Raw genomic sequence first — 12053 nt, 5'->3', positions numbered from 1 at the left:
ATTGAACAGATTCTTTCCCTTTTACATAATCTACTGTACCTTTCAGATTTTGTTTATTCTTTCAGGTTCCAAGCTATAATGTCATAATTTACTGCCTTTAAAAAAAGACCAATACCTTTAAAACATTGGAACTGGGTTAAAGTTGATTCTCTTTTGGAATTCTGTAAGTTTTCATAGAATTACTGCTTTATTCTCAATCATGCCAGAAAATAGAACTGTTAACACTGTTGTCTGCTGTTCTTACAGTACTAATTCTTTCACCACACACCATCTTGTTAAGTTCTCAATATATAATTTAAAAGAAAATAGTCAAAATTCTTTAATTTTATTTCATGAATTATTATTAACGTTATGGCAATATTTTTCTTTTGAGTGTTATTTAATCCTTTTGGGCTTCAGAGACAAAATTCTCGAGACAGCATAACTTATGAGCAGTATCAATTTATTTCTTGCAGTTCTGGATGCTGGGCCTCCAAGATGGGCGCCAGCAGCTTAAGTGTCTGGTGAACCTGTCTCAGGTCCTAGGTGACACCTGTTGCATTGGTTGGAAGGGAAGCTGCACTGAGTCACTACGGAATTGAGGGCGCAGGTTCAAAAGACCAAACTCTCAGGCAACTCTTCTATAAAAGCATTTCCCGTCTCATGGATACTACAAGTTGCTATCTTAGTGCTGTGACATTCATATTAGCAAATACATTTTGCAGAGATACATTCTAAAAACAGCTGTTATAGAAATAAGGTTTAATGTTATAACTTCTAATTAAACACATACTGAGCATTATTAACCTCAAAATTTTGAATCAGTGACAATGCTTATAGTACTTGTTTGAGTAATTACTTTGCTTTTAACAGAAACATGAGTTATTTCCTTCTCATATTGATTCTTGCACAATTTCAAAAAACATTCCTGTATCTTCTAATTTAATCATAAGAATTCATGATTCAGTAACAATTAAAATCATTTCTTTATCTTTCATAGTAAAGATTCATGATTACAATTAAAAAAGGAACATTAAGAAATACATAACAAGTTGTATCTATTTATTCTACTCCTAACATTTAATAATAGATTATTTGAAAATATAAAGCTAAAATGATAATGTTTCCAAATAGCATTAGTGTAAAATGAGGGTGATCAGCTTATGAAATTCATGCCTTTTTGAGCACTCAGGGTGATTTACATAGGCTATGCACCAAGATTTGGGTCACGCTGGAGTGTAATAACTTGCTTCTTAGGTGACATTTATTGAAAGATAACTGATACATAATTGCTGTGTTATTTTTCAATAGTTTCTTGGAATATTTGGATGTTAAATGCTAAGCTAGGTAACACTGTAAAACTTCAATGCACACTACTATAATATTAAATTACTACTGGATTAACTATCCTGGTGAATGTGAATTAAGTATAATAATTAATAATGTGATTAGAAAGAATATAAAATATGATATTTTTAGGAACACAAGTCTTTACTATGACTTGAATTATTATAGAATCCTGTTAAATATGTTATAAATGTTTAACACTTTTATGTCTATCAAATTTCACTTGTAGCTGAAAATGCCCCTCAACAGCTTTTCTAGGGCTCGCTTCACATCCTTATTCCTCAGTGTGTAGATGAAGGGGTTGAGGGTAGGAGTCACCACCCCATAGAAGAGAGCCATGAACTTGGGCTGGTCCCTGGAGATGGAAGAGGGAGGCTGAAGGTACATGCTAATGGCTGGACCATAAAATAGAGAAACCACAAGGAGGTGAGAGGAACATGTCCCAACAGCCTTTTTCCTTCCTTCTGAAGATTTCACCTTAAATATGGTATGTCCAATACTAGCATAGGAAGCAAGAATTAAACACAGAGGGACAGCTAACATAAAGATGCACACAACAGAGAGTGCAAGCTCATTGGTCTCCTTTTCACCACAGGCAGTCTTGATCAGAACCGGAATCTCACACAACAAGTGATCCAGCTTATTTACACCACAGAGTGGCAGCTGTAGTGTAAGTGTAGCTTCTGAGAAAGCATATGCCATTCCACCCAACCACACAGTGGATACTAGTAAGAGACAGATGTGCTGACTCATGATGAAGGTGTAGTGCAGAGGCCTGCAGATGGCCACATAGCGGTCAAAGGACATAACAGACAAGAGCAGACATTCTGTCCCCCCCATTACACTAAAGACATAAAGCTGAATTACACACCCAGTGTAGCTGATTATCTTAGAGTGGCCTAGGTTGAAGAGCATCTGTGGGACAATGCTTGTGGTGTAACACATGTCCAGAAAGGAGAGGTTGGAGAGGAAGAAATACATGGGGCTGTGGAGATGGGTGTCTATCTTGGATACCAAGATGATAGCAATGTTTCCTATCATGGCCATGGGGTATGTTATCAGAAGAATAATGAACAGAGGAAGCTCCAGCCAAGGTCGGTCAGCAAAGCCCAATAGAACGAACTCCTCAGGGTGGCTTTCATTCATTAGTGTCATTGTCTTCACCTTGTTTCATATGTAGTAGGATTACAGCAAGAAAATTCAAGTAATGATGAATAAGCATCTATAATTCATTGGACATGGAATAATGAATATTGAGGCACCATAATTCATGGAATAAACAACTTGATTAATAAGAAATTAGATAACCATTTGGTTCATGACACTCTAAAAACACTTACTTTGAACAAATAACGTACTTTGAAGCTAAGTTTCCCTCCATTCTAAAGGATAAAAATAACACTCTTATTGGCTCTAATAAAGGTGAAGTACAAAGTTGAAGTGATTGTAGAAATGCCAACCCTGTGGTTTTCAAATGTTATCTTCAATAAAATGAATGGAGAAATCTGTTCAAAGAAATTAGTTTTATTTTTTTGTCTCCAGGAGTCTAGTGAGGTGCATATGATAGTGCACCTGCACTTTTCAGAAGCACCTTAGTAAGACTTCTCTGACACATTAAGCACAGGTAATGTTCAGAGATAGCAACAGAAGAAAAATGGAAGAGGTAACCTGAAGCTATGAAAGTAATAAAGATGTCCTTCTCCAGTGACAAGTAGTCACTGTGGTGATTTCATTAGCTCCATAGGAAGTAAGAAGTCTTCTGTGCTAGGTAATCTATTTTGGCTTTTCAACACTAAGCATGAAATCTACTCACTGCTTTTGCTGCTGTCGTTTTTGGAACAGTTCTCACTATGCTTCCTAGACTTGTCAGGTCATGAGCTCAAAGGACTCTCCCACTTCAGTCTCACCTATGAGAGTTACTACAGGAATGTGTAAACACACATTAGGTAAAAGTTTTTGATATTAGTTACTTTAAATATAAATTGAGACAAACAATAGGAAAACCAAGGCCCAGAATGATAGCTCAATGGCTTAAGCACCTGCCTGGCAAGCAAGATCCTGAGTTCAATCCCTGGTACAAAAGAAAGAAAAGAGAAAGAGCAATGGCGGAGCCATGAGCTTTTAAAGTTGGGAACAAGGAAGGAAAAGAGCAGCCAAATGACTCTGGGTACTTTCAGGTACTTCCTGTGCTGTTTAGAAAGTGTCAAAATTGAAAGGACTGCCTTGCTATGCTAACTCAAGTCTTGTTTTCAGGAATTCTGGTCTGTGTTTGGATCTCTTTGCCCACTCCAAGTTCCAGCTAGATTGGGGGTCACTTAGCACGAGTGGCACTGGCTGGGCTATTGGAGCCTAACTGAGCCACAGATTCCAGATATTTATCTGGAGTTAGCACAGCTTATGTATCTCATCCACGTTTCTATTCTGAAATACATTGAAATACTCTGCTTCTACCCTTAGATATTTTATCTTTTTTATAGCGTTTTCATAATTTTTTATTATTTTTGCATCTTGAAGTTCACACATTTTGAATCTTTTACCTCTAGTAATTCATCTAATCACTATTACTGTGCAGAATCCTATTCATCTACAGATCTGTAATATTTCTTTATAAAATGTCAAACTCTATTTATTTTGACATATATTATTAATACATATTTTGGAAGACAAAGGGATCCAGGGCCAGCCAAATAACTCAGCAAATTAAAGCACCTGCAAACAGTCACAGGGTCTAGGGGTTCAATCCCTGGGCCAGTTGTCCCAGCCCCACACCCGGGGCACACTGAGATGGCAATTGAGACTAGGCGTGTTGGCACATGACTGTTATCCCAGCACTTGGGAAGCTGTAAATAAGCAGATCACTATGAGTCTGATCTAGTAGTGAGACTCTGAACACACTGTAGTCCCTTCCCTAAAATACAGAAAGAAAAAGACAAAGAGATCCAGAATAGTATGCCTAGCCAGTTATACTTAAATGAAAAGAGCATTTTATGGATTATACACTTATATTCATTTAATAAAAATGACATAGGGCCTCTGTTTCTATAAGAATTTGTACAACATTCCTGTTCTCCATAGCTTATGGTGCAATGGTATATTCTTTAAAGACACTCTTTCGTTGTTCTGAGATGTGATTTATATCAGAATTTTTCTTTCATAAAACTTTTGTAAACTTCTAACATAATTGAGAATCCTGAAGTAACACTGGAAACCTGAAAAAATCAAGGAGGACATTTTGAGGTAGTAATACTTCAAAATAATCTCTAAGAAAAATGTTGATAAGAATACAATTCTACAAATTAAATCACCATAGCTTTCTGAAATCCAGGGTTGACTTTCTTGTACATAAAAAAGATAGCAAACTCCACTTGAAGCAGGCTCCAAGATGGCTATGTCTGACTTATTGCTTGAAGACGTAATTATCTCTATATTTTTGTTTTACAATGACCTCTGTCTGCCCATCTGTGGGGTTGGTGCCTCATGGTATCAGGGCCCAGCTTTCCAATCTCATTTTATCTTTCCAATATCTTTTCCAATCATTTCATCAAACACTGTATTTTATTTATGTTTGCATCATTTTAAAACATTATGTATGGCCAAATTAATATGTAAAGATATAGGAAAAGTTAACAATATTTTAATTCACACACATAAAATGTATGGGAAAGTCAAAACATGAAAGTGTTACCAGATCTTTAAAAAGTGTTTTGTGCTATATATTCACTTGATTAAAGGAAGGACTTTATTAAGGGTTTGTGTGTGTGTGTGTGTGTGTGTGTGTGTGTGTGTATGTGTGTTTTACTGGAGATCAAACTAAGGACCTTGCACTTGCCAGACAGCTGCTTATGCTGCTGAGCTGTTCCCCAGCCCCTGTTTGGGTGTTTAAAAACTATTAGACATTATGTGTATTGAAATTTAGGTTACATTATAGTTATTCCTGGAAAAAGTCACAGAGACATTAATTGCAGAGAGAAACCTAGTTGTTCACATAGACAATGAGCCAGGTATTTCCAAAGTTTAGAAAAGGCCCCCTGGAATGAAATGCTGCTGATATCAGGCCCTAAGACCATCACACATTCCAACCTTTCCTGAAAATCTATGGCTGTAAAAGCAAACATTTTTTACTCACCTATTTTGATAAATATAATTTCTTAAGAAAGTTTGAAGGAATTCATTATAATTTTTCAAACTCATAGAGAAACTTACATGAATATGAAAAAGTTAGCTTCAGAACTCTTAAATTTTCAGCTCATACATAGTGTCAGAGAGAAAAAAAAGCATATTCTTGTCAGAAAGACAAGAATAGACGATAGCATCCCCAAGATCTCTCTGCAGCTGTGGTGTTTGTATGATATTCCTGAGACCTCAAGGGCATTGTCTTCCCACAGGCTGTGGTGGACCTTCTCCCAGGTGAGTTAGGAAGAAAATTTTCTTGGTAGGAGTCTTATGAAAATAAATTTGGTGTATAATTTGTTTTCTACTGATCTTATCTTGGTAGAGAATCTGTTCCAATTTTAGATGAGTTCTAAAACCAACTTACTTGAATGCTAATTTAAACAGCATAGAGTTATCCCTTGATATTTATGGAATATTGGAAGTAATTAATAGCAAAATTTATGGATGCTAAAGTCCTACATGTAAAATAATATATTATCTGCATATAAATAAAACACCTTATTTTAAATTACTTCTAGATCACTTTCAATACCTAATTTCATATAAATGTTGTATAAATATTTTAATATTAGACTGTTCAGGGAGTAGCCACAAAAAGATTCTTTACCTGTTCAGTACAAATGGAACCATTACAGACTTAACTACACAGCCCATGACCAATTGTTATCTGCCTCCGCAGATACAGAACCTCAGAAGAGGTGTACAGCTAGGCAATAAAAAAGAAGAAAATATTAGAGTTATCACATGTAAATTACTTCAAATAGGTAAAGGATAAAGTTTTAAATTCAAGTTCTTTTAATAAATTACTTCTTAAAATTATCATTTAATATTTAATGAATTTTCATTCTCAATAAAGAATAAAAATGAATTGTAAAGAAATTAAAATGATAAAAATATCTTTTCAATAAGAAATCATCAGTATACTTAAATTTCTTTATGATAGCCACTCTTTCAGGATGAGATGATATCTCAGTGTTGTTTGAATTTGCATTTCATGGATGGCTAGTGACGTGGAGAATTTTTTCATATATATATTTGCTTCTTTAATTTAGTCCTCTGAGAAGTGTGTTTTCATCCTGGATGCCTATTTCTGGAGTGGATTTTTAAATTTTGGGCCCTAATGTTTTTTAGTTCTTTATAAAATTTTGACAGCAGACCTTTGTCTGAGTGTGTATTATTCAAGATTTATTTTTCCAAATTTGTGAGTTGTGTTTTCACGATGTTTGTAATTTCTTTTGATGTGCAAAATGTTCTCTGTAAGAGGATATTCTGGTTGTTAATTCTTTCAAGTATTACCCTTGTGATTTGATTTTTGTTTATGAACTCTTTGCCTACCCCTACATCTTCAAGAGTTCTTCCTACTTTCTCTTCCAGGAAATTTAGTGTTTCTGTTTTAATATTTACATCTTTAAACCATTTTGACTTTAGTTTAGTGCAAGGTAATAGAACTGGGTCAAGTTCCACTTTTTGGCATATAGAGAGCCACTTTTTCCAGCACAATTTCTTAAAGAGGCTATCTTTCTTCCAGTAAGCATGTTTGGCCCCTTTGTCAAAGATAAGGTGGTTGAATGTGTTGGTAGAGGCTTCTACATCTTCTAATCTATTCAATTGATCCTCAGGTCTATTTTCTTGCCAGTACCATGCTGATTTTATCACAGTAGCTTTGTAGTATAATTTCAAGGCAGGAATTGTAATGTCTCCTGCCTTGTCTTTGTTGCCCAATATCGCCTGTGCGCTTCCACATTTTCTGGTCCCAAATAAATTTTAGGAATGATTTATCTAAGTCTATGTGGTATGTTGGTGGTAGTTTGATAGGGATTGCATTAAATGTGTACAGCAATTTTGGGTGTATGACCATCTTCACAATGTTGGTTCTTCCTATCCATAACCGGGACATTTTTCCATTTTTATGAAATCCTCTATGACCTCTTTTTTTTCAGAGTACTGTAATTTTACTTGAATATTTCTTTGACTTTTTTAGTTAGATTAACTCCAAGGATTTTTTTCCTTTGGTGCTATGTAAAAGTTATTTTTTTCTATAATTTTCCTCTCAGTGAGTTTGCTATCTGTGTAGAGGAATTCTATTGAGTTTTGGGTATTGACTTTGTATGCTACTGAATTTGTGCATCAATTCTAGTATCTCCTTGGTGGAATGTTTTGAATGTTCCGAGCAAAGTATTGTGTCATCTGCAAATAGTGATAATTTAACTTCCTCTTTAACTATTCTTATTCTTTTTATTTCTCTCTCTTATTTAATTGCTCTAGCCAATGATTCTAGAATATATTGAATAGGAGTGGTGAGAGATGTCATCCTTGACTTGTACCATATCAGAGATTAAAAGATTTCAGTTTTTCCTAATTTAGAATTATGTTAGCCATTGGGTTGTCATTGATGGCTTTTATGAGATTGAAGTAGAGGGCACCTATTCAAATTTTCTGTAGGCAGTTGACCATGAGTGAGTTTTGAATTTTGTAAAAAGCCTTTTCTGTGTCAATTGAGATGATCATGTGGATTTTAGATTTGGCTCTATTGATATAGTGTATTACATTTATAGGTTTGCATATATTTAATCTTCCTTGCATCCCAGGGATGAATCCTACCTGGTCATGGTGCATAATCTTCTTGATGATTTTCTGTACTCTATTTGCTATGTTTTTTTAAGGATTTTTGCATCAATGTTCATGAGGTAGATTGTCCTGTAGTTCTCATTTTAGTTGCATCTTTCCCTGGTTTTTGTATCAGTATAATGCCTACAGGAATGATTTTGGGAGGATTGCTTCCTTTTCAATTTCATTGAAGAATTTGAGGAGAATAGGGATTATATCTACAGTAAATTTCTTGTAGAATTCAGCTGTGAATCCATCAGGAACTGGACTTTTCTTCGTCTGTACATTTTTGTATTACATTTCGTATTTCATTGGCTGTTATTGGGTTATTGAGAGTTGTTATATCTTCTTGATTCAGTTTTGGTAATTTGTACCTTTCTAGGAATCTGTTTTTTATGTGTCTTGTGTTGTGTGAGAGTAGACTCTCAAAGTAGCTATTGATAATCTTCTGAATTTCCACTGTGTTTGGGGTAATTACACCTTTTCATTCCTTATTGCTTGTAGGTGATTTTTTTTCTTTCATCTTTTTGATGAGGTTAGCTAGGGGTTTATGAATTTTATTTAATCTTTCAAAGATCCAGCTGTTGGATTGGCAACTTCTTTGAACTGTTTTCTTCATCTCAATTGAATTAATTTCTGCTCTAATCTTTATGATTTCATTGTGTCTTTGGGCTTTGGGTTTGGTTTGCTCTACCTTTTCTAGATGTTGGAGGTGCAGCTTTATGGAGTTTATTTGTTCCCATTCTGTTTTCCTAATGTGTGAGTTCAGAGCTATAAATTTTCTTCTAAGAATTGCTTTCAAGGGTCCAGGAGATGGCTCAGTAAAATAAACACTTCCCTTGTAAGCTCAAGGGCCTGAGTTCAATGCCTGTTTAGGCCAATAAACTAAAATTAAAAAAAATAGCTGCTTTCATTGCATTCTATAGATTCTGATAAATTGTTGAATTTTTACTGAATTGTAGATATTTTTCAATTTCTAGTTTAATTTCTTCTGTGACCCATTGATTGCTGAGTAGGGTGCTGTTTAATTTCCATGTATTTATGGGTTTTTTTCTGCTTTATTTTGTTGTTTATTTACAGTTCCATTGCACCGTGATCACAGAATTTGCATGGAATAATTTCTCTTTTCTTGCATATACTTAAGTATGAGCTTATAGACTACTATGTAATCTATTTTAGAAAATGACCCATGTGTTGCTGAAAAGAAAATGTGTACTCAACTATGGTTTAGTGGAACATTCTGTATATGTCCACTACATCCATTTTTCCAAGCTCTGGTGAATTTCTACTCCTTCTTTGCTAATTTTTTGTTTGTTCAACCTCTCTTTTTGGTATAATGGGCTGTTAAGTTATTCTATTATGATTGTGGTATTGGATATTAGATTTTTCATGTCCATTAATATTTGTCTTATACAGTTATGTGCTCTCGTGTTTGGTGTGTACATATTTATAAGTGTAACCTCTTCCTCTTGAAATTTTCCCCTAATCTGTACATAGTGGCCTTCTTTATTTTGTTTCATCATTCTTGGTTTGAAGTTGAGATGTTCTGAGAACAGGATTGCCACCCCTGCTTTTTTCTGAGGCATTGGGATGTGTAGTGTTGTTTTCCATTCTTTGACTTTCAGTTTATGAATTCCTGCAAGAGTTAAGTGTGTTTCTTGTATACAGCATATTTTTGGATTTTGTTTCCCAATCCACTATGCCTGTCTATTTCTAATTGGTGAGTTGAGTCCATTTACATTGATTTTTATAATAGAGATGTATTGAGTTACAATTAACATGTTGTTCACCTGTTGTTTAATCCTTTATCGCCTGTGTTTAATAGATTGCCTTATTTAGTGGTTTCCTTCTTTTGTTAGTCATAGAGTTCTAATCATTTTGCTCCCTCTCTAGAAAATCTTTTAGTAGTCTGTGTAGGGTTGGCTTTGTCATCATGAAAGTCTTTAGTTGTTCTTTGTTATGGGAGTATTTCACTTCTCCATCAAACTTGAAGGAGAGTTTTATAGGGTATTGTAGTCTGGGCTGGAATTCATTTCATAAAGGACTTGAAGTACTCTGCTCCATGCTCTTCTTGACTTTATGGTTTGTGAAGACAAGTCAGCCATAATTCTGATAGATTTTCCTTTGAATGTGATCTGTTTCTTTTCTGTAGCATCTTTCAGTGTATTGTTCTTTTGATGAATTTCTGGGATCTTGACTGCTATATGTCTCGGTGTGGTTTTAATTGGGTTGATGTTCTTTTGAATTCTGTATGCTTGAGTTACCTGAATGTCAGATTGTTTCCCCATATTTGGACAGTTTTCTGCTATTACTTCTGCCTATATTCATTTTATATCATTTGTATTCATTCCTCCTTTCTCATTGATGCCAATAGTCTCACCTTCATCTGTGCATCATCTTGCAGATAATGAATTATTTTTTCCTGCATCTTGGTTGCTTTTACGAGATGTTTTCTTACCTTTTCACTAGCTGCGACAGCATTTTGAAGATCTGAAACTAAATCTTCACTTTCACTCAAAAGTTTTTGCAGGATTGTGATCATGATTTTAAGTTCCTCTATATCTCTTTGTTTTTTTTTTTCCTTTAGTGGAACCAGGGATTGAATATCTTTTTGACTCTGCTTCATGCCATCTATTTCTTTCCTATATTGCTCATTGAAAGACTCCATCATTTTTCTAATCTCCTTTTTCATCAGTTTCTTCTTAAGAAGCAGTTATGAGTTCTTTCATTAAAGTTTTCCTTTCCTTTCTTGCTTCAAAGATTGTTGCTGATTTGAGTTATTCTATACCCTTCTGCAGCTGTTTCTTTACTTCAGTCACTGTTACTTCAGACATTTCAACTGTGTGTTTCCCAATTTGTTCTGTGCTATTGTCTTCTACACTTGTTCTGGATGGGCTCAGTGCCTGAGATTTCATTTTTCTCCTTCCCTTTGTCAGTTTATATAGCACTGTCCTCTCACCTTTGGTGTAGGCTTTTTGCAGTTATTGCCTTAGGACCTACTAAAATTCAGATACTTATCTATGAAGTTTGAATTCATCCAGTTGTGCCTTCCTTGGGTCTGGCTGCTGTGCTCAGCTTCTTCCTGCTGTAGCTTTTGGAAGTGAACTTGTTGTACCTATCTGGGGAGATGTTCTGCTCCTGGATTAAATGCTTGATTCTTGCCCTTAGCCTCTCTGCAGGGACTTCAGCTGCAGAGTTTCACCCCAAGACTATATGCCAGGCCTGGGCTGGGTCTAGAGGGGTTCAGAGAGCTGGACCAAAGCACTCACCACAAGTGGGCCTGGGACAGTTTCGGAGGGGTCCAGTGGGCGCCGAGGAGCATAGATGCTCTCCCACACATTTGTTGGGCTTGGTCTGACAGGCTTCCCACAGAATGTTGAAATTTCTCACTCATACACCAGGCCTGCACTGGATCTGGAGACATCCAGTGGGCACAGTGAAGCATGGATGCTGTCCCACACACTCACCAGGCCTGAGCTTTGGCTGGATCTGGAGGGTCCCAAGAGCACTGCAGAGTTTGTCACTCACAGGATGGGTTTTGGCTCTGTCAGGAGGGATTCAGTGGTCACAGGGGAGCTTGGAAGATCTCCCACACACTTGCTGGGCGTGGGCTTGGGCTGGGTCTGGTGGGCTCCTGAGAGCATGGTGGAAGTTTTCACCAGTTGTGGTTCTACTGAACACTGTAATTCCAATTTTATTCAAGGAAATAGAGTAAAGTTGTAAGACAGCCACATGATCTTCTAGCTTGCAGTGGTGTTTTACATATAGGTGAAGAAGAAATCTCAACCCATGTAAATTTCTTCACCTAGGAAATTTTAGGAAATCTCAGACAGGTGCCTTCAAGTTAAAAGAAAAGCACCTCAAAACAATGTTAAATTACTCATCAAGGGGCTGGAGAGATGGCTCAGTGGTCTAAAGCACCTACTTAGAACAAGTTTGGCAAAGCA

At 35.9% G+C, this 12053-nt stretch overlaps 1 protein-coding gene across 1 annotated transcript; it reads right to left on the bottom strand.

Annotated features, from left to right (window-relative positions):
• Window positions 1–1545: 1545 nt before the first annotated feature.
• LOC101577709 (olfactory receptor 2B11-like) lies at window positions 1546–2481 on the bottom strand. The gene has a single exon (XM_004647783.1). It carries the CDS (start codon window positions 2479–2481, stop codon window positions 1546–1548), a length of 936 nt encoding a protein of 311 aa, XP_004647840.1.
• Window positions 2482–12053: the final 9572 nt, after the last annotated feature.

This window comes from Octodon degus, unplaced genomic scaffold, assembly GCF_000260255.1.
Source record: "Octodon degus isolate 3935 unplaced genomic scaffold, OctDeg1.0 scaffold00325, whole genome shotgun sequence".
NCBI lineage: Eukaryota > Metazoa > Chordata > Mammalia > Rodentia > Octodontidae > Octodon > Octodon degus.
The sequence above is the reverse complement of the archived record's forward strand: the minus strand, read 5'-3'. Positions and strand labels throughout refer to the sequence as shown.

Excerpts from the sequence above, each read along its gene's own strand:
- LOC101577709 (XM_004647783.1), bottom strand. The coding sequence starts at position 2,481 with ATGACACTAATGAATGAAAGCCACCCTGAGGAGTTCGTTCTATTGGGC.